The 24,689-nt window shown below is 47.2% G+C and overlaps 9 protein-coding genes across 9 annotated transcripts; 5 read left to right on the top strand and 4 right to left on the bottom strand.

The window, feature by feature from the left end:
• Positions 1–54: 54 nt before the first annotated feature.
• F4813DRAFT_357086 (Ribokinase-like protein) lies at positions 55–1,572 on the bottom strand. Its single transcript, XM_049243068.1, has 2 exons — positions 1,455–1,572; positions 55–1,397 (listed from the first exon to the last, which is right to left on the bottom strand). Exon 2 carries the CDS (start codon positions 1,167–1,169, stop codon positions 174–176), a length of 996 nt encoding a protein of 331 aa, XP_049100493.1. The 5' UTR covers positions 1,170–1,397; positions 1,455–1,572; the 3' UTR covers positions 55–173.
• Positions 1,573–1,614: 42 nt separating this feature from the next.
• On the top strand, positions 1,615–3,070 carry F4813DRAFT_51928 (inositol monophosphatase). The gene is made up of 2 exons (XM_049248595.1): positions 1,615–2,003; positions 2,061–3,070. Exons 1-2 carry the CDS (start codon positions 1,886–1,888, stop codon positions 2,855–2,857), a joined length of 915 nt encoding a protein of 304 aa, XP_049100494.1. The 5' UTR covers positions 1,615–1,885; the 3' UTR covers positions 2,858–3,070.
• F4813DRAFT_51895 (uncharacterized protein) lies at positions 3,025–5,301 on the top strand. The gene is made up of 4 exons (XM_049248594.1): positions 3,025–3,296; positions 3,374–4,025; positions 4,100–4,369; positions 4,438–5,301. Exons 1-4 carry the CDS (start codon positions 3,191–3,193, stop codon positions 5,105–5,107), a joined length of 1,698 nt encoding a protein of 565 aa, XP_049100495.1. The 5' UTR covers positions 3,025–3,190; the 3' UTR covers positions 5,108–5,301.
• A 3,893-nt stretch (positions 5,302–9,194) lies between these two features.
• On the top strand, positions 9,195–10,921 carry F4813DRAFT_388803 (MFS general substrate transporter; the record flags this gene model as incomplete). Its single annotated transcript, XM_049246745.1, has 3 exons — positions 9,195–9,383; positions 9,439–9,685; positions 9,753–10,921. The coding sequence occupies 3 exons, from the start codon at positions 9,195–9,197 to the stop codon at positions 10,919–10,921; spliced, it is 1,605 nt and encodes a 534-aa protein (XP_049100496.1).
• A 2,001-nt stretch (positions 10,922–12,922) lies between these two features.
• F4813DRAFT_395806 (glycoside hydrolase family 17 protein) lies at positions 12,923–14,834 on the bottom strand. Its single transcript, XM_049247747.1, has 2 exons — positions 14,173–14,834; positions 12,923–14,103 (listed from the first exon to the last, which is right to left on the bottom strand). The coding sequence occupies exons 1-2, from the start codon at positions 14,356–14,358 to the stop codon at positions 12,976–12,978; spliced, it is 1,314 nt and encodes a 437-aa protein (XP_049100497.1). The 5' UTR covers positions 14,359–14,834; the 3' UTR covers positions 12,923–12,975.
• Positions 14,835–16,098: 1,264 nt separating this feature from the next.
• On the bottom strand, positions 16,099–19,819 carry F4813DRAFT_357097 (Hamartin protein-domain-containing protein). The gene is made up of 5 exons (XM_049243069.1): positions 19,754–19,819; positions 19,639–19,696; positions 18,970–19,507; positions 16,592–18,917; positions 16,099–16,532 (listed from the first exon to the last, which is right to left on the bottom strand). The coding sequence occupies exons 2-5, from the start codon at positions 19,650–19,652 to the stop codon at positions 16,438–16,440; spliced, it is 2,973 nt and encodes a 990-aa protein (XP_049100498.1). The 5' UTR covers positions 19,653–19,696; positions 19,754–19,819; the 3' UTR covers positions 16,099–16,437.
• Positions 19,820–20,264: 445 nt separating this feature from the next.
• Positions 20,265–22,097, top strand: F4813DRAFT_357103 (class I glutamine amidotransferase-like protein). The gene is made up of 3 exons (XM_049243070.1): positions 20,265–21,010; positions 21,094–21,598; positions 21,651–22,097. The coding sequence occupies exons 1-3, from the start codon at positions 20,875–20,877 to the stop codon at positions 21,883–21,885; spliced, it is 876 nt and encodes a 291-aa protein (XP_049100499.1). The 5' UTR covers positions 20,265–20,874; the 3' UTR covers positions 21,886–22,097.
• A 202-nt stretch (positions 22,098–22,299) lies between these two features.
• Positions 22,300–23,112, top strand: F4813DRAFT_52038 (uncharacterized protein). The gene is made up of 2 exons (XM_049248596.1): positions 22,300–22,439; positions 22,503–23,112. The coding sequence occupies exons 1-2, from the start codon at positions 22,396–22,398 to the stop codon at positions 22,996–22,998; spliced, it is 540 nt and encodes a 179-aa protein (XP_049100500.1). The 5' UTR covers positions 22,300–22,395; the 3' UTR covers positions 22,999–23,112.
• On the bottom strand, positions 23,113–24,689 carry F4813DRAFT_52043 (MT-A70-domain-containing protein). Its single transcript, XM_049248597.1, has one exon. The coding sequence runs from the start codon at positions 24,295–24,297 to the stop codon at positions 23,227–23,229; it is 1,071 nt and encodes a 356-aa protein (XP_049100501.1). The 5' UTR covers positions 24,298–24,689; the 3' UTR covers positions 23,113–23,226.

Raw genomic sequence — 24,689 nt, forward strand, 5'->3', positions numbered from 1 at the left:
TGGCATTAGACGTAACTATAGAATAATTCCGTTAATAAGAGTATCGATGAAACTTTTTGGATAGTCTAGTTGGACAAGGCTTCTTGCTCTATAGAATTCGAAGTGACTACCTACTTTCTACTTCGTTTTATCCCTCTCAAGTCTTCATAGTGTATATATATATTCTAATCTTTTCATAACTCGTCACGCCAAGGTATTGAGTCCTGCGCTCCCAGTCTTTCTACCGTCTTCGCAGCCGCGCGATTCGACTTCTTCACCGCGTCGGCTATGCTGAAGCTCCCGGACACCACCTCGAGCGCATACTGTCCCACAAACGTATCCCCTGCCGCAGTAGTATCTACGACTTTGGCCTTCTCAGCAGGTACGAGACCCTTCTGGCCATCGGCGCTTATGTAAAACACGCCGCGCCCACCGAGCGTCACGACGACATTCAGCACGCCGCGCGATAGGAACGTCCGTCCGACGGCCTCGAGCCCCGCCTCGGTGTCGAGGTCGGACTCAGGCACGCCGCCTAGAATCGAGGCTTCGGTCTCGTTGACGACGAGATGCGCGAGCCCCGCGTACGCGTCGGACGGCAACTCCCGCGCCGGCGCCGGGTTCAGCAGGACGGGCACGTGGGCATTGCGAGCGGCGCGCAGCGCGGCGACCACCGTCGGGAGCGGGATCTCAAGCTGCATGATCAGCAGGTGCGGGAGCGGGGCCCCGAGAGAGCTGGGCTGCGAGAACTGCGACGAGAGGAGGCTGTGGTTTGCCTCGGGGCTCAAGACGATGCGGTTCTGGCCCGTCGGCTCGTCGACGATGATGATGGCCAGGCCCGACTTGAGAGCGGGGGAGGCGGCGACGCCGGAGACGTCGACGCCGTGCCGCGAGAGGTTGGAGAGCAGCTGGGTGCCGTATGTATCCTGGCCTACGGCGCCGAGCATGCGGACGCGGGCGGTGGCCGTTGGGTCGTCGGCGGCGGCAGTAGAGTGGGATGAAGACCGGGAGAGCTTGGCGCAGGCGACGGCTTGGTTGGCGCCTTTGCCGCCGGGGGACACGGCAAAGCGGGTTGATGTTAGAGTCTCGCCGGGAAGGGGGTGGTGTGGGACGTAGGAGACTAGGTCCATGTTGAGAGAGCCCAGGACCGTGATAAATGGGAGTTGTCCCTTGTTGCTTGTGCCGGTTGCCATTTTGAGGGTAGGGTTTCTGTTTAGATCTAGTTAAGGATAGTAGATAAATAACTAGGTCTATTTCTGTATATAGTTATACCTAGGTTAGGTACCTATGTTTGATATACCCTACCCGAGATATTGCAGCTGTTCTTCGACAGTGTTATGTAGGTAATTATTCAAAACATGTACATTGTATTTCATAAATCGTACCAGCGGCTCAGCGGCGTCAACGTCAGAATAGCGGAGCTACACGTAGTTAAGCCCCACAGCGACTAGTCAGGGGAGCCTATGCCAGGTACCTACATGTAGGTATGTATAATATTCTTATAAGTCTTCTTGTGAATATACCAATACAAAGAAATTACTGCCATATAGGTAATTGAGGTGCTCAGCTGAAGTAGGGATAATATTGATTCTCGTCTCCGATATTGAAATTCAATGGGAAACTATAAGTAACTTATAGGTTCAAGATATCTCAAGGAACGTAGTATATCGGTACTTAGATACCAAGTACTTATAGTCTATATCAACCAATCGTATACCCTTGCTCTCCCACATGCGGTCAAAGTCGAATATCATTAACCCCACTATTAACACCATTAACACCATCGCTAACCATTGCTACCCCACCTAAATATTTTAGATCTTACACCTAAATTAGAGCTTCTAAGCTTCGTGATATTCTTCTTTGCTCAACTAAAACTTAATATTGTAGAGACTCTAAGGCCAGCATCATGACAGACCTCAATCTGCAAGAGATCCACGACACACTAATATCGGTGGCCCACGAGGCCGGCCGTATGATCTTATCTGCGAATCCCCAAGATATAGATACGGGAACTAAGTTGAATTGTATGGTATATTTTCATCATTACCCCTCCATCGTCATTTACTAACGATGCAGTATAGCCGCCGACATAGTCACCGAAACCGACAAAGCCGTCGAGGCCCTCGTCTCGTCGCGACTCTCCAAGGCCTATCCCACCTTCGCCTTCATCGGCGAGGAGACGTATAAGCCAGGAATGCAAGTCACCACAGCCCCGACTTTCATCGTAGACCCTATCGATGGCACCCTCAACTTCGTACACAATTTCCCAGAGGCCTGCATCTCGCTAGGCTTCGCAGTCGACCGAATTCCTACCGTCGGGATCGTGTATAACCCCTACCAAGATAAGCTATACTCCGCAGTTCGCGGGCAGGGTGCCTATTTAACGCAGGGCGCCGTCTGGGGACTCGAGGGTGGCAAAGGGCGCAAAGCCAAGTTGCCGCTGTCCAAGAACCCCCCGCCTCTAAAGGAGTTGTATACGTGCATGTTAGCAAGCGAATGGGGCAATAGCCGAGATGGCGTCAATTTCGAGGTCAAGACGGAAGTCTTCAAGAAGCTATGCGCAAGCAAGGAGACTGGAGGTGCCATGGTGCAATCTATAAGAAGCATGGGTAGCGCTGCACTGAACCTATGCGCCGTAGCTGCGGGCCAGCTTGACGCGTACTGGGAAGGCGGCTGCTGGGCGTGGGACGTCTGCGCCGGCTGGGCGATACTTGCCGAAGCCGGAGGTATCATGGTCAGCGGCAACCCTGGGGACTGGGAGCCCAAGATCGATGGGCGCAAATATTTCGCGGTGCGCGGCGCGCCCAGCGGGCAAAAGGAGCTTGTGGAGGAGTTTTGGAACGTGGTCGGCGACAGGAAGATGGAGTACGAGAGTTAAGAGGCATGCGAGATTTAAGGAGACCTATCTAGGGCTACGAATTGACGATAACGATGAATATTATTGGAACGGCATACTATTCCAAGAACGTGGCTCGGCCGGATTAGACAAAGGAGCAGAGGGGAGGGATAGATAATCGACCAACTAATAGACCACACATTAGGGTTATCCATTCCAGGCCCCCCTCCCTTCCCTAGAAACCCGGTTGGAATGTTAAACTCTTTGAAAGATGCTTCCGAAGGGTATAATTTATTTACCATGGTCCGAAATGCTGATCGTTCTTCCCATTAAATGATCAGTACGGTTGATTGTTGAGTAATTGAGAAGACGAGAATGACACCGCAGACAACCAGAGCTCGACATAGCCGCATTTCGACGCAGCCCGGCTCAAATCCGAAGAGATGGAATAAGGAGGAACTTCGGAAATGCGGTGCTATAGGTACTTAAGACTTACTTTCATCCCATCATCCCATCTTGTTCAAAAAGAGCCGGAGTGTAATTAACAAACAAAGTTAGGAACCACGGAGCTACGACGACTCGATTTACGAGGTAAAATCCATCCAGTATTTTCGAATTGGAAAGATACAAATCAAGAGCTACGCAGAGAATTGAAACAGCCGCTCATTCTTGCGAGTCGACTCCTAGAGGCCGGAGGACTGCCCTGGGCCTCTGATTTTCTCACCCACGACGTCTTCGTAAATGGCTACCCCGGTCGGAAACCAAGTTGTCGCTGTAGTTTTACGCATTCTTCCGCTGCTCACGTAGATGACAATGAGGCGGCGCCACAGACTATCGTAAGACACCATCGTGCCGGATGGGCCTCGTCACAGCTTAAAAGCAGATGGACACGCACCGCGGAGAGCAAGCTTAAGGGCGAGATGTCGAATTCCTTAAAGTGGGAACTGGACGAAGATATGTTCCATGAGCGCGGATGGGCCGGGTATACTTGTCGGCATCCACGGAACGGGCGGACGCTGGATGAGCTTGATAAGTATGAGACCATACGACGGTGGGATAAGAAATGCGAGAACCGTCGACGCCGCAACTTGTCAATTTTAGTCACGGCAGAGTTCCCTAAGCGCTTGGCCCAGCTGAGATGCGAGGGGAAGGAACAGAGCGAGGAGTATCTCTTAACGGCGTTCATGACGGCCGTTACGCTCTTACATGAGTAAATTACCTACCTACTCTTTATTTCTTGCATTGAATATGAATTTTCATATTGATAGTCTTCTTGCTTTTCAGACTCGGCCATGCCATTTACTGGAAGGACTGCCGGGCTCTCACACGGGATCTGTGCGAACCTTTTTACGGCGCCGATCTCGAGATGGAGCTGGGAGATAGCTTCGTCGCATCTATCTTTGGCGGTTGGATACCGGTACAGATTAAAAATCCTGCTCATTTAAAAGAGAGCTTGGACTTCTCAGCCGGAATCGCGTGGAAACAGGTGCTTAGTTGGGATTTCCACCGTTTGCGGCCGAAACACCGCGCTCACTACTCAATACCCGTTGACTAGTAAGCCCTCACTCCCATAACGCACTTTTTCTAATAACGAACCAAAAAATACTTAACATTTTTTATAGTGTATCGCGCCTATTCTCCGAGGAAGACTGGCTGGCATCGCGCAAGGATCTTCGAAAGGACTTGATCCGACCTCAGACGCTAGCGTCGGCTCTCAAGGACGTCGGCATATGCCCGAAAGTCGCCGCAGGGGGTAAGCACGCAACGGCTACAATCGTAGACTTCCACTTCACTGGGCAGGGCTGGGTATGGAACCGGCTTACCGGGGCACGGTTCCGCATCCCGCAGTACGACGGCTACCTATGTCCGGACCTCGATCTTCCTATTGCCACCGACGACGTAATCGAGGAACCAAAACCACGGCCACAACTTAAACCATCCCCTATGCCGCCCATGTCTCCACCACTTCCACCCCCAACGGCAATAACGTCTAATAAGAGCGTCTTCCCTAGCTCCCCTACCATCCAGATCAAGCTAGATATGTTCCCGCAGCCCCCGCGGAAGCCTGTTCTCAATATTAGAAAACATCCGGATCTACTAAGCGAATACAGCGACAGACAGATGAAGAAGCCAGCACCTGGACCCGTAAAATCCGCTAAGGAGGAACAGCACCTGTTGAGCCCGGATATGTCCGAGATCTCGCTAGATGACCTGCGGGGCCGACTATCGCAGCTCCTAGGGGTCTCGTTCGACGAGCTGGAGGGGTTCTTTGAAGTTTCGCAGTGTGCATGAGAGCTGTGCTGATGGTTATGATGAAGAGGGAGGGTAGGAATGAATTGGGGTTGTGAATAATGTTACACATCTAGACAAATTAGAAGTAGAATCATATAGTAGAGGCTTTATGGAATATAATTAACGGTAAAGACTTTCCGGGCAAATATGGGTAGCTACCTTCTAGCTCCTAAGCTTAATGGCAACGCCTGGTCTATATAGAACAATGCTCTCGTCGGCAACGTACATAAATGTGCTACGCATATTAACGATAAACTTCAACATATACAGCATACAAGTATAGTTCCTATAACGTCTCATGAGATCTCAACAGGTGGGCCAATAAAATTGATAGCCAAGAACCGTTCAACTTGCACTAGGTACCTAGGTAAGTAACAAAACGTATAGCAGGCACTTGGTATAGAAGCAATTATATTCTCTCTATTATAGACCTACCTACCTAGGTTAGGTATATACGCAAGACATGAGCATCACAATAGCGCACACCTAGAATACAGAGGCCAAAGATCTATATACAGAACCACATAGAGACACATCTGGGTCCCTAGTATATGTTAGGTAATTAATGTCCCGTTGGGTCCCCGCGCTTGGAAAAGACCTCAATATAGCATCATACATAGCGTAGGCCCAGCATAGGCCCAGTATAGTCTTGTACCCCAGACTTTCCACTAGTTCGCTTACATGTAGGATGTAGGTAGCATACATGAGGCATGGGTAACATACATGCGGCTGAGTTGGTGCCGTAATTAATCGGGCTTCGTTTACAACCCCACAAAGAATTTGGAGTACACCGATTTAGCAAAGGGTAGAACATGTTACCTAATGGTGCCGTTGCAGGCTTAATATACTACCAGCCTCGGACAATGTGATCGAGATGCGTCTACCTACCCAGTATGTATCACCGCAAAGGATGACCTTCCTGGGGATGAGAAAATATAGCGATCGCTATCCTGTATTTCTTCATTAGGCACCGTAGACACTCCTTGTCTGAATAGACATGGAGACCTGATTATTGGATGCGTGAAGCTGGGCGAGTCACAATCTGTCCGCGGATGAGTCCCGCGGGTTACCTACTTGCATATAGCTAGAAATAATACCTCAAATCTGCAGCAAGAAAGGCCATCGAGATACGACTACCAAATCCGATGTGACCAATTAGCTTCCCAAGGTATTCTGGATGTGCAAGTATGCTATCCCGAAGATCGAGTATATACCCAGATAGCTTGTCGCGGTAACGGTTCGTAGCTGCTTAGGTACCTACCTACTTTAACAAAAACCTCGCATCGCACAAACCTCGGAAAAGAGACGGGGGTGCTAAAAGCAACCCTATAGGAGGACCCTTTAAATCTTGATGCGTTGACAAGTTCATAGAAAGGGTTACTTCAGTACCACCCACAACAGCGTCCCCTAAGTCGTAACACGCACTACCTTCAGGGACTTGGGGGGACACGACAGGGCTGAAGGGTTATAGTGACACAATAAGGGTTCTTTTCATTTTCGTCTTTCTGATCATCGACATCCGACGAGTCACAAAGTGCGATATTGCACCAATGCAAAGAGTAGGTTGGGAGTAGCGGCCCGGAACGGCCATTGACGTTCGCAGGAAGGCTAGCCGCATGCAAGAAACTCATGTAATGGAACCTATTATGGGTCTCGCAGGAAGGGGGCGCTGCATGTGCATCGTATGGTATGTAGCAAGGATATGTATTTTGCGAGAAACCTTGCGTATGTCAGTATGCATACCGTACGATAAGGAAGCGTGCTATGTAAATATAAAAGACCGTTTGTGATGTGTGGATAAGAATGCGACTGGTAATGCGGGACTTGGAGTCGAGTCCTGGGGTCAAGTCCTTAGTAGTTCATTAGGTTAATTCATTAGTTCATTATCTAACCGCTTCTGCTGTTCTGTAGCCAGTTAAAATACGATGGTCGTACGAATTCATAGATTAGGTACCTAGGTATTTAACTGTGCGATATTAAGCATTAGGTATTCTCGTTCTAGATCGAATAAGCCGTTGTTCTTGAAGACTTTTAGGTGAGTTAACTAAGCGAAAACTGAAAACTGGAGAAGTAGATTTGATCAAGTGACAGAAGTAAGCGGTCCATGTAGTCCTAGCTCCTCCAAGTTGGCCGCTAAAGTTGGCCGCTAGGAATTTCCGGTGTCGGGAGTACCTAGCGTATTTAAGCCGAGATTAGGACACGATATCGGCTTACGCTAGTTAATGTGCGTATTTCGATAATGCTCAGCATGTGAACTGTAGAGATGGATTATATGTGTCATGCATTTGTAGTAGCCGCTTCTCAATTATATATGGACTACCTAGGTATTCATCGATGCTTCGATATGTTATAGACATGTTAGTAATGAGATGAAGATCTTAGGTACAACATTAGCTGGTGTCTTAGATTCCTAGTCTCTCGAACAGCTCGAAAATGAAGTGTGCTGTCAGATGAGGTTCATGATACAAGCGGTGACTCCGTCGTAATCATCTGCTTTCCCCTCTTTCTTCCTCCTTGTTTTTTTGGATTGTTTGGAGATGAATAGAAAAGGGCGTTTGACTCTTTGGGGAGGAATCTAGAAGAATAACAGTACGGTTGTATTAAAGAAACGGAGTAGATCTAAGAAACTAGGTTAGGTACCTAGGCCTTCAAAAGCTGCTAGCGTTTTCTGCCCCGCCATTAGCGTATAAGAGATAACTCGATTAGGGAATGGCTGAAAATTTTGAGCGGATTGATACGTCTGTGAGGTAACTAAAGGTGAAGCGATGCCGCAAGTACGACAGGGAACAGTTTATCAACCCCACATGTCTTTCAGAATCCGTATAAAATGATTGGCCCGCTTTGCTGACCGTAGATCGCAAGGTTCTAGGTTCCATCTACACACCTTACCTGGCCCTAGTATCAAGATGTCATTCCATTTTCGATGCAACGTTTTTGCCTTCTGCATTGCATAGCGTATTTTGCAGCGGGAACCAACAAGGTGACAAGCGTGCATCAACAGCTTCTACACAACAACACAGTAGGGGATGATCCATCTAACTAGATGATATGATCTTGGATGATATGGAGAAATAGTATAGGCAGACTGCTGACTGCATGGCTTGTCACCTCTCAGACCGCCAAAACTGACTTTGTTGCAGTTATCACCCGGCTAGTGCCTTGTTGATCATTTCGGCCATTGCCCGGACGGCCCATCTGTTCTTTACTGTATACTACATACCGACTGTGAGATCGACATCTTGCCGACGCATGTAGAGGCGCCGACTTTGTTAAACATGTGGATAGGAACTGTGCAGAGTAAGGAGAAGGATTGGAATGTAGGCAATTCCTAGGTAGGTACGTGTTTCAACAATAGACGAATCGAATGTTGGCAGTGAGTCGATTTTGGTTGAACCAGTTTACCGCAAGTTGTGGATGAAGCCGGTGGAACTGACGATGATATCTTGGTTGTCTACGTATATTTGGCGTAGTTATGGAGTTTCCTCAAACTCAAGTATGATTTGGTCACTACTATGTAATAAGGTTACCTAGACTGCCCCTCTAGTAATACTAGCTTAGGAACCCACGGCAGGTCCACCACAGTTGAGGAACCTTTAAAACATTATTAACATTATTAGTGCATCGCATCTCCACATTTTCCTCTCTTAGGTAGTGTAGCAACCTCCGATTCCTAGTATATTTCTCTGATGCGGTCCTCCTTGTTCTTCTCTGCCCACCCTACCCTACCCTATCTTACGACTTCCCTTTTCTCATGCAGAAACTGCACATGCAAGCTACTTTCACTTATCATATTCACTTATCATATTCTCGGTTCAGGGTCTTATACTTATATACGTACTCGTTCTCAGCCCATTGTTACCCTCCTCTATCGGGTTTACAATATCTGGTGGCGTGGATTAAAAAAACAGATAAAAAGAGATCGTGCAGAAAACTTCTCGCAAAAGTAGCATTTCTGGTGGAAATAGAAGGCATTGCCTGCCGCCGCATCACTTGACGCTTGTCCTCTTGCTCTAGTATTTACCAGCTCAAGATTACGCGCCAAGTGTTGTGTCAGCTAGCCGTAAGATCGATACCAAGTTGCGAAGCAATGGTCCTAACAAAGCAGAGATCACCTCGAAATCCCGATGACTTCCCGACTATTCAGCTGTTTCTATTAGCTATCGTTCGTCTAGCCGAGCCTATCGCCCTCACCTCCATCTTTCCCTATGCCTGGGCCTTAGTCAAGCGGTTTAAAATCGGCAACGAGCAAGATGCCTCGTTCTATGCCGGTCTCCTTGTATGTGAATTTCGTATTTCTAGGATATATAAATAACTGTTACTGACTCCTTCAGATCTCATCATTCGCCCTTGCCGAGGCGCTGATGGGGATGTTTTGGGGCGGGTTGTCTGATAGAATCGGTCGAAAGCCTGTGCTCCTTGTAGGATGTATTGGAACTATGTTCAGCATGGTTATGGTGGGATTTGCTACCAACCTCTGGATTGCCTTGATCGGTCGAGCACTTGGCGGACTCCTGAATGGAAACATCGCAGTTATCCAGACCATGGTTGGCGAGCTGGTCAGTAAACCCGAACACGAGCGTAAGTTTAACCACCAAATTACCAAATTCACTTCAACTAGCTATAAAAAATCATGCTAATGTCGTAGCTCGCGCTTATTCCGTGATGCCATTTGTCTGGTCCATCGGAACAATCATTGGACCAGCAATCGGAGGGATGCTAGCAGACCCCCATAAGTCTTGGCCCGATACGTTCCCGACAGGCACATTATTCGCAAACTTCCCTTATCTCCTTCCCAATCTCTGTTGTGCTGCTCTTCTAATGATTAGCATTTGCTTGGGATATTTCTTGCTCGAAGAAACGCACCCTGATATGGTTCCACGGGTTATGCTACCCGATGACACCTATGTTTCCGACGAGACTCCCCTCATAGAAACTTCAGATGCGATTAAGCAACCGGCTATTGATCTACGTTCTGAGACGTACGGAACTTTTCGGAACAGAGAAAGCGGCGAATTCAGCCGCGATGCGATTTCCTCGAAAGTGCCAGAAAAGAAGGGCGACTTCACCATCTTCACTAAGCGCATCATGGCTCTAGTCATTGCGCTCTCTATCTTTACTTACCACTCGATGACTTACGACCATCTCCTCCCCATATTCTTTGAGGATGATAAAGTTCCCATCAACAATGCTCCAGAAGAAGGGTTCTTCTCCAAATTTAATCCCCTTTACTCACCCGGTGGCTTGGGCCTATCCATGCAGTCCGTAGGGTTTGTAATGGCGATTAATGGAGCTATTGCACTCTTAGTTCAAGTTATCATCTTCCCCATAGCCGCCGAAAAGATCGGCGTTTTCAGGCTCTTTATTATTGTTACCGTCTTCCACCCGATTGCCTATGTCATTGTCCCTGCCCTGGTCCATGTGCCAGACTCACTCCTATACCCCGGGATTTACTTTTGCTTGACCGTCAGAAACTTCTTCGCTATCATCTTATATCCTCTACTCCTCATCCTTATCAAGGACGCCACTCCTAGCTCGTCCGTACTTGGCAAAGTGAATGGCCTCGCAGCCAGCGCTGGAGCCGCTTGCCGTATGATAGCCCCGCCTGTGGCTGGTTATCTATACTCAATTGGGTCGCAGGTTGACTGTACTGGTCTCGCATGGTACGGCAGTGCTCTTGTCGCCGTAATTGGCGCTTTCCAGTGTTTTGCAGTTAAGCGAGAACGTAACGAGACCGTTTCGGAGGAGACCGGAGCGATGATTAAGGAGCACCGTGTTATTGTGACGACTACCGAGACAAACGATAACGAGCTATAGACCTTCCAGCTACAAGTCATACAATAATAGCTATCTCTCTTCACGACGACATTTGATGATTTATGTCTTATTTTTGGGTATATATGACCACGAAATGGGTCAACGAAAATGGTGTTACTTGGATGATTAGCTTGGCGTTTAAGGCACGGTTCAGGGAAGGGATTTAAAAAAGAAAAGGGGGGAGGTAGCTTAGGTATAACGATATCCTCCGGCGCGCTTATGGATATAAATGGCTCATACTAAGGTACCGGTTCGCTTTTACATTATTCAACGTGCAATATCTTGGGGGTCAGTATCTGCATATCTCGACGACCTCTAAAATAATAATATAATTACTTTGGTTTGGATACTTTGCTTAATCATGAGTGATTGGGTGATGTCGAAACTTTTAAGCCATTAGACGTAATAGACTTCGGTGTAAATATAAAAGCTACCTATGGACCACTAACATTATTGACTACCTACATGTAAGTTTCGTACATGTATGCACGAGGTAGGTTACGCAAGATGTTATGTAGTTGAGCCTCAAAGTGTGGTGGAGACCCGCAGCTATCCCAAGTCATCCGAAGATGCGGCTTCTGCTGCACGCAGGTACCCGACAGTAAATAACTCCGTACGTCCTAAAAGCAAGCCAAGCAGTAAAATGACCGATTGGGCAGTTCGTGGCCCGGGGATCTGAAATACAGCCCTACCGGACCCTTAGAACGATGTCGTTAGATAGGCGTTAGTTGACGTGCTTCGCGGAGCGGGACCTATTTCCAACTTTGTCCCCACTCTCTCCCGTCGTCCTGCCGTTTTGGGATGCTTAGCGTGGGTTGCGTCGAGCTGATTGATTGATTGATTGATGTGTATTTGGGAAGGGCGATCCTGGGGTCGATTGCCGTGAGCCTCGTCTTAGTATATACATGTGTATACCATCGTCATCAAGGTCAGAATTGGTAGGTATGTTTTTGATATATATATATATATATATACACCTACACTTGAATATTTGATAATTTGGGCTTCTAGGTGTTATCGTACAGTTAAGTAGATTTATAGAATTTCTTTCTCTTTATGAAGTATTCGCAATATCTGTAACTTAATAACAGTAAGTCGTAGTTATACTGTGCCGGTCTAGTCTAACTACAGTCTTCCTATACAAGTTATATCATGATAACTATGACAATAAGCTTTGATTGCTGACTCTCATCCCTAGCCTTCTGTAAAAAGACCCATTGAATGATAATCCATCTTATGTATGTCCTTCACATTCTATAACCAACAGTTGGGAAAACTATACTAGAGAAAATAAAGGGCGCTTATTATGTGAAGCTTAACCGTAATTTCGATTTGAGTAGGATAATAAACTATCGTGAACTCGTACAGAGTAGCATCGGCAATAAAGTTATTTACATTAATATATTCGAGCTTCCACCGGCTCCAATCCATAAAGCTTTCCTGATCTAACACCAACTTAGTTGACAGAGGTCGCTACTTTTACGCTATAGCATGGCGATTGCTAAGCAACCCGCGCCCAGTCAAGCGAATTTAGGTAGGATAGATATAATACTGAGAATCTCTGCTTAAGAAGCGGGCTGATACTAGGTTCATATAGCTAGGAGGCCTTCTTCAAAAAAGTCACACACAGCCTAAGCGTATCGCGATGATCAAGCAGCTGACCTACGCCAACTACAATTCCCATGACGAGATTCTCATTATGAAAACTAATCGCCAAGTCATGAAGGAAAGCCCCCGGGTGAAAAAAGGTGAAAAATAAAGATCAATTATGTGTCATGAAGTTGACGGCGAGTGGCCTTCTCTGCTTTTATCGAGAGAACATTACAAAGTTTAATGTGGTGCCTGGGTCTAGTACCGTTTTGTCCCTCCCTCCCAAGGGATTTATTTTGTTCATAAAAACCTCTATGTCCGAGTATCCCTGGTTCAAGCATCGCTTCCTCTGCCTTTAGAGTACAATTAACCCATCCTTCAATATCGGCGTGACCTTTTCATAACGCCGATCACTATACCAGCCCTAAAGTAAAAAATCGGTAGGTCGTCATCGATATCACCGTTTATAGAGCATAAATAGCGGCCATAATAGCTCCGAAAGCAGCGGCGAAAGCGCCGGATTGCAGACCATTGGCGCCGCTAGCGGGAATGGTAGATGTGGCGGCGGGTGGCGCAGTAAAGGTGCCATTAGCACCTGAACCAGAGCCGCTGGAGCCTGTACCAGTCGAGATCGGGCTAATAGCCGTAGGCGTCACGGTAGCAGACTCCTCGCTGGAGATCTGGCCACTAGGCACACCACCTGGGCTGCCACCGGAGTTTCCAACAGAGCTAGTGGTTGAAGCACCGGATCCGGAAGCAGTCGAGGATGAGCCACCCTTACCGGTAGATGAGGGGCTGGCAGAAGAAGCAGATGAGGAGGAAGAGGAAGAACCAGAGTTGGAATTGTCGCAGCTTAGGTCAAAGAGGGGTGTGGTGGTGAGCTTGTTACCGACGATACCAAAGCTGGGGCTGGGAGTATCAGGGGCAGCGTCCTGTAGAGTGTAGTACCACAGGTTCGTTTTGCTCGAGAGCAGAGGGCAAACGACATCCTTCCAGAAAGTCTCAGCGTTGTCCGTCGAGGCAACAGATTGCCCAACAGTCTTGCCGCTGACTGGGTGACCCGTCTCGGTAATCCAAACCGTCTTTCCACCAGCAGCTTGCTGAGTCTTGTCGAATGCTTCCTGGAATAGAGACTTGGACTTAGAGATGTCATTGGTCATCGTGTCCTGGAAGTAAGGATAAGCGTCCATGCCAACCCAGTCACAAGCATCAATAACAGCCTGGTTGGTACCGTTGTACCAAGCAGTCCAGGTATCAACGTGACCGATAGGGGTTCCCTCTAAGCCAGTGCCAGAAAGGGCATCCTTCGTCTCTTTGATGTAGCGAGCAATGGTCTCGGGGCCGGTACCAACGTTGGAGCCAGCTGCGATTCCCATTGGCGAGTTTCGGTATAGATCTTCGCTACCCACAGAAATACCATCTACGATCTTGACGAAATCATCTCCGTACTGCTTGATAGCGGCCTTCAAGGCGAGAAGTTCGTTAGCGAATGAAGTGTCTCCCCCAGACGCCCAAAGACCGAGAAGAAGAGTGGTCTTTGTCTTGATGGCTGCAGGAATGGCAGAGATCGGATCAGAAGCAGTTCCGCCTTGCTAAAGTCACACGCAAAAAGTTAGATAAACAGTTTAAAATAGGATTTTGTTACTGGTTCTTGCACTTACCACCATAGTGTAGAGACGAGCGCTGGTCCAACCAGAAGTACCCTTAAGGTTTTGAGCGGTAGTGAACTCGTTTTCGAAGTCAGACTGTTGCTTGGCAGCACCTGTGGTAAAGGTAGAGCCATAGTTGAATCCCTGGATGGCCGAGGCCGTGGAGGCCAAGGCAAGAAGAGAAGCGACGGCGTGCATGGTGGTCGACTTAGGTATTAGGAAGATATACCGAGTATTTGGAATGTTCCTAGGTGATGTTGAGAACGCTTAGGATTTCTCGACTTAAATAAAAGTTTCTGTTCTCCCGGGCTACGAAATTATTTAGGTGGCCACAGCTGGAGGGTCAGGTAAGTGCAGTGATTCAGGCTGAAAAGAGAGAAAGTCGGCCTGACGCAGCAAAGCAAAGCAAAGATAGAGCTAAGTAAAAGCGAGTGTAGGTCTAGTCAAGATTGGTTGCAAGAAGAAAATGAAAAGTGAATGTAAACCAAGAAAGACTACCTAAGGTACTTAAGAAAGAGAAAGACATGTGGTGACATGGGCAGATGGCATGATACTTGTACCGACACGTAATAAAAATAGGACGTGGACTTGGAAGTATTTTTGTTGTTTCTTCCATTAGGCCCTGACAGCCTGGTATGAGGAACTATCAAATGTAGGTACCTATGTATAGGTATGTACGCTTGTTCCTGGCAAGGATGCGCCGAAATCAATAATCTGGCCAATGGCGCTTGCCGATTCTTAGTAGTGTGCTACAAGGTCTAGGCTGTCAACGCCACGGCCCCATCTTGGCCCCATCCTTGCGTTCCCTGCTTTCCCATCTTGGGTCCTTATACTAAGAGTGGAGTTCCTGAGTGGCTGCAGATCGATCCAATCATAAAAGGCTATTTCATCATACCCCTGTCAAAAGACACTCACTGCGCCCCATCTCTATGCGGATCAAGTCCCCGTTCTCCAAGCTAAAATCTCTTCGATCGGTTCATTAATCGCAACTTCTAAGAATAAACGGGTTTTAATGCTGCGACTTGTGCAACATATCGGACTTTTTACTATTCGTTTCAGACAAAGAACATACCTATGACTGACCAAGTAAATCAGGTTCGAAAGTGTGTAACCTAGGTATTTGTTCACAAAATCAACGTAAGATCTTGCTGTTCAATTTAGTCGAATTGAACATTTACAAGTCAGGTTTGCAAAGGAAATTGATAGTCAGACGATGACGTGCAGCAACCTCGTATTATTAGACCCATGTACTTCGCTACATACATATGTACATACCTACCTAGGTAGGTAAACAACCATCATCTTCGTATCAGTAACAGTATAAACAGTACATTATACACTGTATAATTACGTTACAGCTTGCCTTAAGTACCTAAGTTTTATTAATGCTAGATGAAGCATTCCAAGCCTTTGCCATCATCTAGAGAGTAAGTCTTATGGAATCTCAGTAGGGTTCAGGAGAAAAGAAGAAACAAACAAACAAATTTATGAAACAGAATTTACGCGGCTATGATGCGTAATGCGCTTTTGTGGGGGCCCCTTACTCTTGCATTGGGGCTTGCATTCTGTTCCTGCATTAAACCAGCTCATTGGGCTGGACCGAAGACTAGCTGGCACGGCGGCGTCTGTTCGCTAGCGACTAATAAGAAACAGGTACCTAGCAATTCAGAGATACATAGGCTATCACCCTCCTCGGCTATACGAAGTCATAAGAAATCATGCGTACCTAATACATGCCTACCCAGGTACATAGAGCGTAACTCGTAGAGCAGAAGAGAGAAAGTGGCAAAGAAAAACCAAGATATCACTTTAATAGTGGCGTGTGTAGGCGAGTAAGACCCGAGCTACCCGGACTTACATACAACAGACGATTAGTTTTTCTAGGCCGCAGTACAGGAATTTTTACAGACTTGAAGTAATATGCGTTGAACTGAAGACAACATCTTGTCTGTAAGTGTAGGTTACGTGTAGATGGCTAAAAGAGCTACTACATACGCTTTTTACGAATGTTGGTATTGTTATGGAATTAAATTCCATGTGACTTTGGAATTTGGATGTTCTGCAATTGCTCCAAGGTGTAAGGGTATCGAGTTATGCATAACATGCTACATTCATTATGTATACATACAAAGCAAGGGATAGTTGCCCTTATTCCCCTTTAGCGTATGACTTTTGGGTCTATGGTCTAAATCCAGATCGGATTCGAAATAGTCGTCAATGATCCTTGTTTAAGGACTATGAATAGGCAGTTACTCTCTTAGACTCCAGTTAGCTAGCCTAGACGAATCCTCTAATACCACGTAGGCCAACCGACTTTTTTCTCTCCTTCTCGTCCTTCTTTTCCTTCTTATCCTTACGATTTTGTACACCCCCTATTAGAGTTAGTATACACTCGTGATATTCAGCAAGGGGCTATAAAATGAAAACTCACCTCGTCCGAAATATCGCTCTGCGGCAGGGCTGCCTTTTCCTGCTGGGAGCGGGTCAGCCAGCGGTGTAGATGGTCGCCGAACCTGGCTTTCTACGGCGGTATTATACGGCTCAAGCGGCGGGGTGGCATTGTACGATGTTGGTTCAAATATCTCCGACTCAGAAAATCTACACTGCTGGCGCTTTCGATGGGTCAGCGGGCTACCCGAATCGGAAGATAGGTCGACGTCGGGATCAGTAGGGTGATGAGGGTCTGGCTTCGAGAGGTTGGATATTGTGGACTGCAATTCCAGTATGTTTGCTTGTAAAGCTGTATTTTTCTTCGTGAGCTCTGTAATGCGACTCCTCATTTCAGTCTGCTGTACCCGGCTTGCTGCTACGACGCCCTCAAACTGTAACTTCAAGCTATCAGAATTGCGTCCTCTGCCGTCTTGAAGTAGATCTTGTAGTTTGGCATTGAGAGCGGCAATCTGTGAACGGTACGTGTCATGTGTTTGCTGAATATCAGAATCACAAGCCTTGAGCTTCATATCCAGTACCTCAGCTCGACTCTCTGCTTCTGCCACGCGCGTTGCTGCAAGTTGACGCTCTGTCTCCTTGGCCTGATAACTTCGTTCAGATTCTGTCAACCGCTCCACGTCTTTCCTTAATCTCTCTAGCTCACTGACGTTGATCTCGACAGACTGCATATTTTGCTTCAGGCCTAGTTCTCTAACTTCGGCTTCACAGACTAATAATTTTAATTTATCCGCATCGCGTTTCGCCGTGTCTAGTTCGGATCGTAAAATATCCCCTTCCGCATTCCATCTTTTCTGCTCTTCACGAAGTGCTTTTAACTTGGCGGTGAGATCAGCTTCCCACTTCTTGGAGAGTGTACGACTCTTCTCGGACTCTCTCTTCGCCTGTATTTCTGATTCTTTTGCGTTCTTTATTTGTTGCTTAAGCTGACGATTCTGTATGATTAAATTCTGGGTTTCTGCCTCGCTTGCCGCTTCCCGTACGTGTCGCCTTCGTAGCTCACCCATATGAGTAAGGTGCTGCTGCTTCATAAATCGTTCAAATATCAGGTCATTATACAGAAGTAGTATTTGGCGCTGTAAATGTGCAATCTGGGCGCTGTTGCTCTCGGTTGATGATAAAGAGGCATTGGCCTGTTGTGGGTTTGGCTGGAGTTGCGATCCCGGAATATCTGAAATGGACTCGTGGTAGCTCAAGGAAAGAGATGGAACGCTATCATTCGGCATCGATTGATGCAGGCCAGATTTGATGGCCTTGTTGGAATTTAGCAAGTCTTGAAGCTGAGTTTGAGATGCGGACGGGACAATTTGGCGAGACAGAGCCGGACTCTCGTTATCGATTCCAAACGGTCTGGGGCTTGAGCTATCGCGATTGGAATGGTGGCTGCTTATAGATGACTGGCGTAATACGGCAGATTGCACACGACCACTCGTGATAGACTCAGCAAAAGTTGACCCGGTATTCCGCCGGTTGTCTCCTTGAAGGGGACTGAATATGGGGTTGCCAAAGGGATAGGAACCACTAAGTAGTGCAGACTCATGGCTACTCTTTTCAGGCTCGTCTCTTTCGTGTAAGCCATGGATGATATTCGGGATGCCCTGGCCAGGGAATGCTTCACTTGGCCGGTAGAGGGCCACACAATCAGCTACGACTTCGGCTGGCTCACTTTTGATCCATCTTCCGAAGTCTGTTTTCTCCGATTCAATAGTGAGAGTATAGAAGTTCTCATGGAGGAGATGGCACTGTCGAAATCTCTCAGACGCATGACGTATCTCGGTAGGCTGTACCTCAATATCGTCAGCATCAGGGACCTCGGCGTGTCGAAGGTATCTTTGTGGTTTTCGAATATAGTCCATGAAATTGATAGGGTAGAGTCCGTATAGCACCGTGAAATAATGAAGGATTTGCGGGATAGCCGTGTCGTCGAAGTTAGTCGAGTACGCGAGCTTTTCCCAGGCAAGCGCATTGGGGGACAACCTTCGGTCCAGATCCGCATCGACGGCCGTTTGAGCAGACAACTCTCGCTCCCAAAAGAGCAACCTCGCATATATGTTAAATAACGTGGGTAGGTGAGGGACGAGAGAACTTGGCATATGGGGAAGGATCATGGTTAATGCAGTTAAAGCTAAGGAAACAATAGTTGTAGACGTATCTAATTGAAGGCAGTTGATTAAGTTGTTAAATAGGGGTGTTTGTAGGATAAGATGTAGATGCGGCGGTTGGCTCTGCACGAAAATACCTAGGAACGAAAGAGCACGGGCACGATACGTCTTTTTGGCCACATAGAGGTTGAGAACAGTCAAGAGATCCTAAGTCTATTTAGCAAGTTGTTTGGAGCACAGATAGATCATAGGTGCCTACTTTTGGGCGTCTTTTCCCATAGTGTAGCAAAGTCTTTCGTAACTGCTTCTCTTTGAACTCCGTCATTACATCGGGGCTTTTCCCGATGGCTTCGTATTCATCGAGCCATAGCAGCAAGATGCGCTCTGCAAGTCGAGGAGCAGCACCCCCGATGGGCGTACTAGTGTCGTTGCCATCGTCGGCAGTAAGGATATCTAGTAACACACCCTCTACTTCAGAAGCAAGGCCTTTCTCCTGGTTCAGATGGTTGAGTACTAGAAGTAACAAGTCAAACCATTGGAGTGTCTTGCTCGGCTGTCCGATTATGGGGCGTAACCGGCGAAGAACGGCAACAAATGCTGTATATCGAGACGGTACCTGTGCGACGTCTCTATGGAATAAGGAGAGCAGTTCATCGTTGACCTTGTCGGATATACTTTCGTCGAACTTCTCATGCTTGTTCAAGTAGGCTTCGATAATCTCGACAAGATCGTCGGGTAGCGGATATTTCGCCGCCGGTATGAAGCTATGTATGGCTTTCGTAAGCTCTCTCAAGGTCCTAAGATTGTAGATAATAGGTTAGCGCCTAGAGATTCCACTTTGATAGGTGGATGCAGTGACTTTGTGTTAGGAGTAATAGAGAGGCCTTGATCACTTGGGACAGAACTCTGGGTGACGAAATCGACATACGGAGCTGAAGACATTGACGCCGAAGCTCCAAATGGAGCGATTCGAGTGAAACAATCGGCTGGTAGGGGTTAATGAGCTGTCACGAAGTAGACTTCCGGATCGAGGATGCGCATACATAGGTAGTATGTAGAGCTGCAGGAGCTTTCAATCGAGTTCCGAGGAGGTTCCCTGGGACTGTGGGACTGTGGAACCATTGGGACTGTGGAACCGTGCTCAGCCTTTTGGTTCCATTCAAACCTTAGCAAATCAGTTGTGATTTTCAAGACCAGTGGTGGGTCTTCCCGACTCGTTTAGGCCGCTTCAAGCCTGCAGGTGCCGTACAATGAGTGTAACCATCTAAACCTATCTAAATCATGTACTAGTTACAATACATGATATAATGTACTATGTAATGTATGTCGGCCTAAGGCGCTATACTTAAAAGCATTATTTGCCTAAGAGTACGATGAATTAAGTAAGAGGAGGATTTAATCACACAATCAGAACAATATGGCGATCATTCTTGATAAATACGTAGGTACCTATCCTATATTAGTATCCAATACTATTTCAGCCTGAGTACCTAGGTAGGTAGTTTATCAAGCTTTAGCATTCTTAGTTTTGTATCAAGAAGGCTGATCATGTGCGCTTCTTCGAATTTTAACTTGGACACTGTATTTCTTACGGTGAGAGCGTGACCATTTTATGTAGATCCACAGGGAAGGAGGTAGATCCTTGGGTCTCCGCACCCTAGACAGCCGCTTCAAATCTGGGGGAGGGGCAGGAAGGAATGATATACATACTACCTAGAAGGTACACTAGGTACTGATGCTCAATGTGGGGTAGTTACCGTCTGCTATGTACAATACCTACAGCTATGTACAGGCCTGACTTAGCCCCTCCCTAAGCTCCATACATAGGTCCTACGTAACTCTCCGGCGTGGGCAGGTATTGAAAACTGAGGCCCCTCAATCACTCCATCCATCAGCCCATAGGTTCAATTCCTCGCTCCATTCGTCTGGCCATTCTCATTCAACTTTCTTCTCTATTCCCTCAAAGGAATCGTAGAACGACTTTGTCAACAAAACAATTGACCTCATTTCCTCTTATCGTGATTCATTATCAATCAATTGTGCGCTCCTCAAGTTTTGTCTTTTCTCCTTCTTAGCCATAGGCCTCTGAATTCCAACACACATCTTTCCCTCTCTCTATCTTTATCTCTTCCCCTCTCAAAAACGTTACCTATTACTTTCAATCATGGCACACAAGACCTCTGCCGTGGCCGATGAGCCTATTCAAGTACTCTTCGCCCTTCAAGACAAGTTTGACTTGTTGGACTTTGTTGGCACCCTCGAGGTCCTCGACTGGGCTCGCCACGATAAAAACGACGAAAGTATGTTAGCTACCCACGTATTCATATCTAGCCTGTAAACTACCTCTCCCTTGTAGCCATGCTAAGAGAGGTTTCGTTTGCAGATACCAAAGCCTTCGATTGCACAATTGTTGCCGCCGAGCCTAAGGTTTTGTCACAACAGGGTGTTATCATTGGCGCCCAGATCAACTTCAAGGAGGCCCATGAACGCCTTGATGATTTCGATCTTCTCATCGTGGTGGGCAGCGTCGATAGCAGTGCCATCCTGAAAGAGCACTCTGAACCTATACCCATCATCGAGGCTTTCGCAGAACTTCAGAGGAAAGATTACACTCGAGAGCGCACACTGATGTCTGTCTGCACCGGGTCCCTCTTCCTAGCTGAGGCAGGCATCTTGGCAGGCTTGTCTGCCACTACTCATACAGACTACTTGACTAAGTTCGAAATCGTCTGCAGCAATGCGGCACAGCGTGACCTGCAAGAGCGAACCGACGTCGTAGAAGACGCCCGATATGTCGTGAACAACCTTCGCTTTGACCTCGGAGACGAGGATGAGAACCCTTATATCCGTCGCAAGTCGGACGCAGGAAGACGTCCATCTGTAGCTCGGTACGTTTATATTCAAGTACAAACTACTTTCACTTACTGATTGGTAATACAGAAAGGGAAGCGTGTCATACAAGGGCTCGAATGGACGCCGTGAGTCCATTGCGCGCAGAGCCGCGATGCGTCTTGGGGGGCTTCGGGTCATTACGGCGGGGGGAATATCTGCTGGCATAGATGCAGCTCTGTATCTAGTCAGCATTCTGGTCGATGAAGATACCGCGAACGAAGTTGCCCGATTCATGCAGCATGAGTGGGTTAAGGGTGTCGTTGTTGACGGTATTGATGTTTAGGCACCTAAGACATAAGAGCCTGGGATGGAGGGGCCAATGCATATGCGAATGTGTCAAAATCTTGCTGGGCACGTAACGAAAGAAGTAAAATTAATTTCAAAGAAAAAAAAGAAGCCTTAAATTCCCATTGTCGTCATTCCGGATTCAATTGAATCCTTTTTTTTTTTTTTTTTCTTCCCTAAGTGCCCATCTCCGTGATCTTAAAGTTTAACCAGGAGATCTATATAATTGCCTACATCCTAACCCTAGGTAAGTATTCCGTATGTAATTTATTTATATTTACGGTGGGCATTTCTGAAGCATGCAGGAACATATAACTGGAAGCTAAACGAATTGGGTACCCGTCTTAGAAGTGGGTCCGTGAAGTCGGAATTTTCACCTGCCGACGTAGTGTAGAGAACGAATTGAACCTCTTATCGATGCATGTGCTAAATTTAAGATAATATTGTGGTCAATCTCGTATAGAATCTTATATTTCTTTATCTCATCCGTAGTCGCCATCGAAGCACAATGGCGACAAAGTTCTTCCGGATAGGGAAGAAACAAGTCTTCTTGTATGGGCTTCTGACTTGCCTAGCCATCTCTTACTTTCACAGCTAACATTGATCCTATTATAGACCCGATCACACGATTGCCTTCTTACGACCACGGGATAACCAACCACCAAACTTCGCCACTTTCAGGGTACCTCTAAGATTCAACAAATTTGACTTGCGTGACTATCTGCTGCACGCATATAATGTGCCTGTGCTAGGCGTACGATCGCAGCTGACGCAGCGCCGGCCGCGGCAGTCCAAGATGCATCATCGCATCTACCGGCCACCACCAGTCAAGACGATGACGGTGGAGCTGCACCAGCCGTTCAAGTGGCTAGATGCTCCGGAGGACCTGTCCGCATGGAACCCACCGATGCTGGAGAAGCGGCGCCAGGAGCAGGAGAGGCAGGAGAAGTGGCAGAAACACGCTGCAAAGACTGGCACGTTCCCCCTAAGAGACGAGCAAGGCGCGACGAAGTCTAGAGTTTTGCTGAAGCAGGAGGCGAAGAGGTTGTTGAAGGATGGAAAATGGGAGAACGATAGGGAGCTAGACCCGAAGTTCAACCGTAGGCAATAAACGGGAGGTGGATGAGAAGAAGAAAAAAAATATAAATAAAAACTTGAATTCTCAAGGCATGAAGGAGGGAAGGGGCAATGGTTAGGGACTCTATTCTATAGGCGTGATAGAGGACGACTGTACGACTATGGAAGACCTGGGCCGGACTTGCGTGTACAATACACATTGCAAAGCAAGCAAAAGATCGGTCTTAAGGCATTATATCATTACTTGTTCGATGCCAAGTCTCTATACATCATCTGCTATGTCTACCCAGTGATGGCCCTGTTGAAAATATAGGACCTCGTTTCCCCAACTCCACCAGCCTGCGGTGAGGTTTCTCGCAAACACTTCTAGTCCGGTGTAGTTGTCCGGCAGTATGTCTCGAAACAAGAGCTTTAAATTTGGCTTTCTTGAGTGGATATCTGGAACTCCTAAGATCACCCTGCTTGGGATCGGAGCCTTTAACATGCTGCTTCTCTTCCTACCTAGTAATAGCCTCTCCCACGGTTTTCTCCACTGCGCTTCTAAGTCGATGACTGGATCACCGGAACTCGTGATCTTTAGCCAGGTCCATTCCCCGACGAGTTCGAGGCCCCATTCGGAAAATATCCCGCGGGGAGATGTTAGCAAGTCAGAAACTGCAGCTTTGTTAGTGACCCATACAGCCACAAGGCCGTCTGTTTTCAAGTGCGATGCAACAGGTATCTGAGTTAAGAGATGCCTAACTTCCTGTATGTCATATGCAATAGTATATCTATTCTGTTTCCGTTTTACAGATCGACTGGGCCACGGTGGATCAAGAACCATTAAATCGAACATGGGAGCATCTGCAACGAAGGCTCTCCGCTCAGATTCTATGGTTCCTAGGAGGTAGTGTGACTGATCTGGAATGAGAGACTCTGGTACCATGTCGGCCGGCTCGCCCGAAGTTCGCTTCCTCTTGTGTAACTCCTTGATGTATGACTTTTCATCGCAAAATTTACCTGTATCTTTTACAACACGTGGTAAACACCAGGGTCCTTTGTAGTTCTGCTTGGCCTTTTCAAGTGCAGACCTAACGGCTTCTTGGACCATCAATTCAGCTATGCTTGCAGAGGGTGTGGCTAACTGTTCATGGCTTGTTTTCTTGGGGTCGGGCGTTTTCCAGGGTATTTCTATTGGACTGGAAGAAACAATACGCATATTAGGGACTTGTCCTGGTAATAGTTGAGCCTCCTCGATAGAACGTGGAACGTCCATAACAATGATAGATCGATCTAAGCTCTCGAATAATACACAAGATGCAGATAGATTAGGTGAATCTTCCTTAGAAGACATGATTCCTCGGTACTCCTAGCACGTAATATCAGAACTCGACCCCCTTTAGTGTATCTGTGCCGCTTTGCCGTATTTTGTGAACCACATTGAGACTTGTACAATGGTGAATATTAACTCCTGCAGATCCCGGACGAGGCCTCAAAGAGATCAATAACTTGAAGCATGGACTTCCTATCCCGGACTGTCAATTTCTAGGTTGAGTTTTGATGATGATGTGTCTCTTGGCTTTAGCTTAATCAATTGCATCAAGTTCTGCAAGCCAAGATTCGTTTCTTGGTTGTTAAAGAACAAAGCTAGCTCACGCTTGCTTCGTAAGCTGCCCCACCGAGTTGTCTAGTTAAGACCTGGTATCTAAGACCTGGTAGTTTTTATCGTTATGGTATCGCCGCCAC

The sequence above is a fragment of the Daldinia decipiens genome (genome assembly GCF_022478715.1).
Source record: "Daldinia decipiens strain CBS 113046 unplaced genomic scaffold F4813scaffold_13, whole genome shotgun sequence".
NCBI lineage: Eukaryota > Fungi > Ascomycota > Sordariomycetes > Xylariales > Hypoxylaceae > Daldinia > Daldinia decipiens.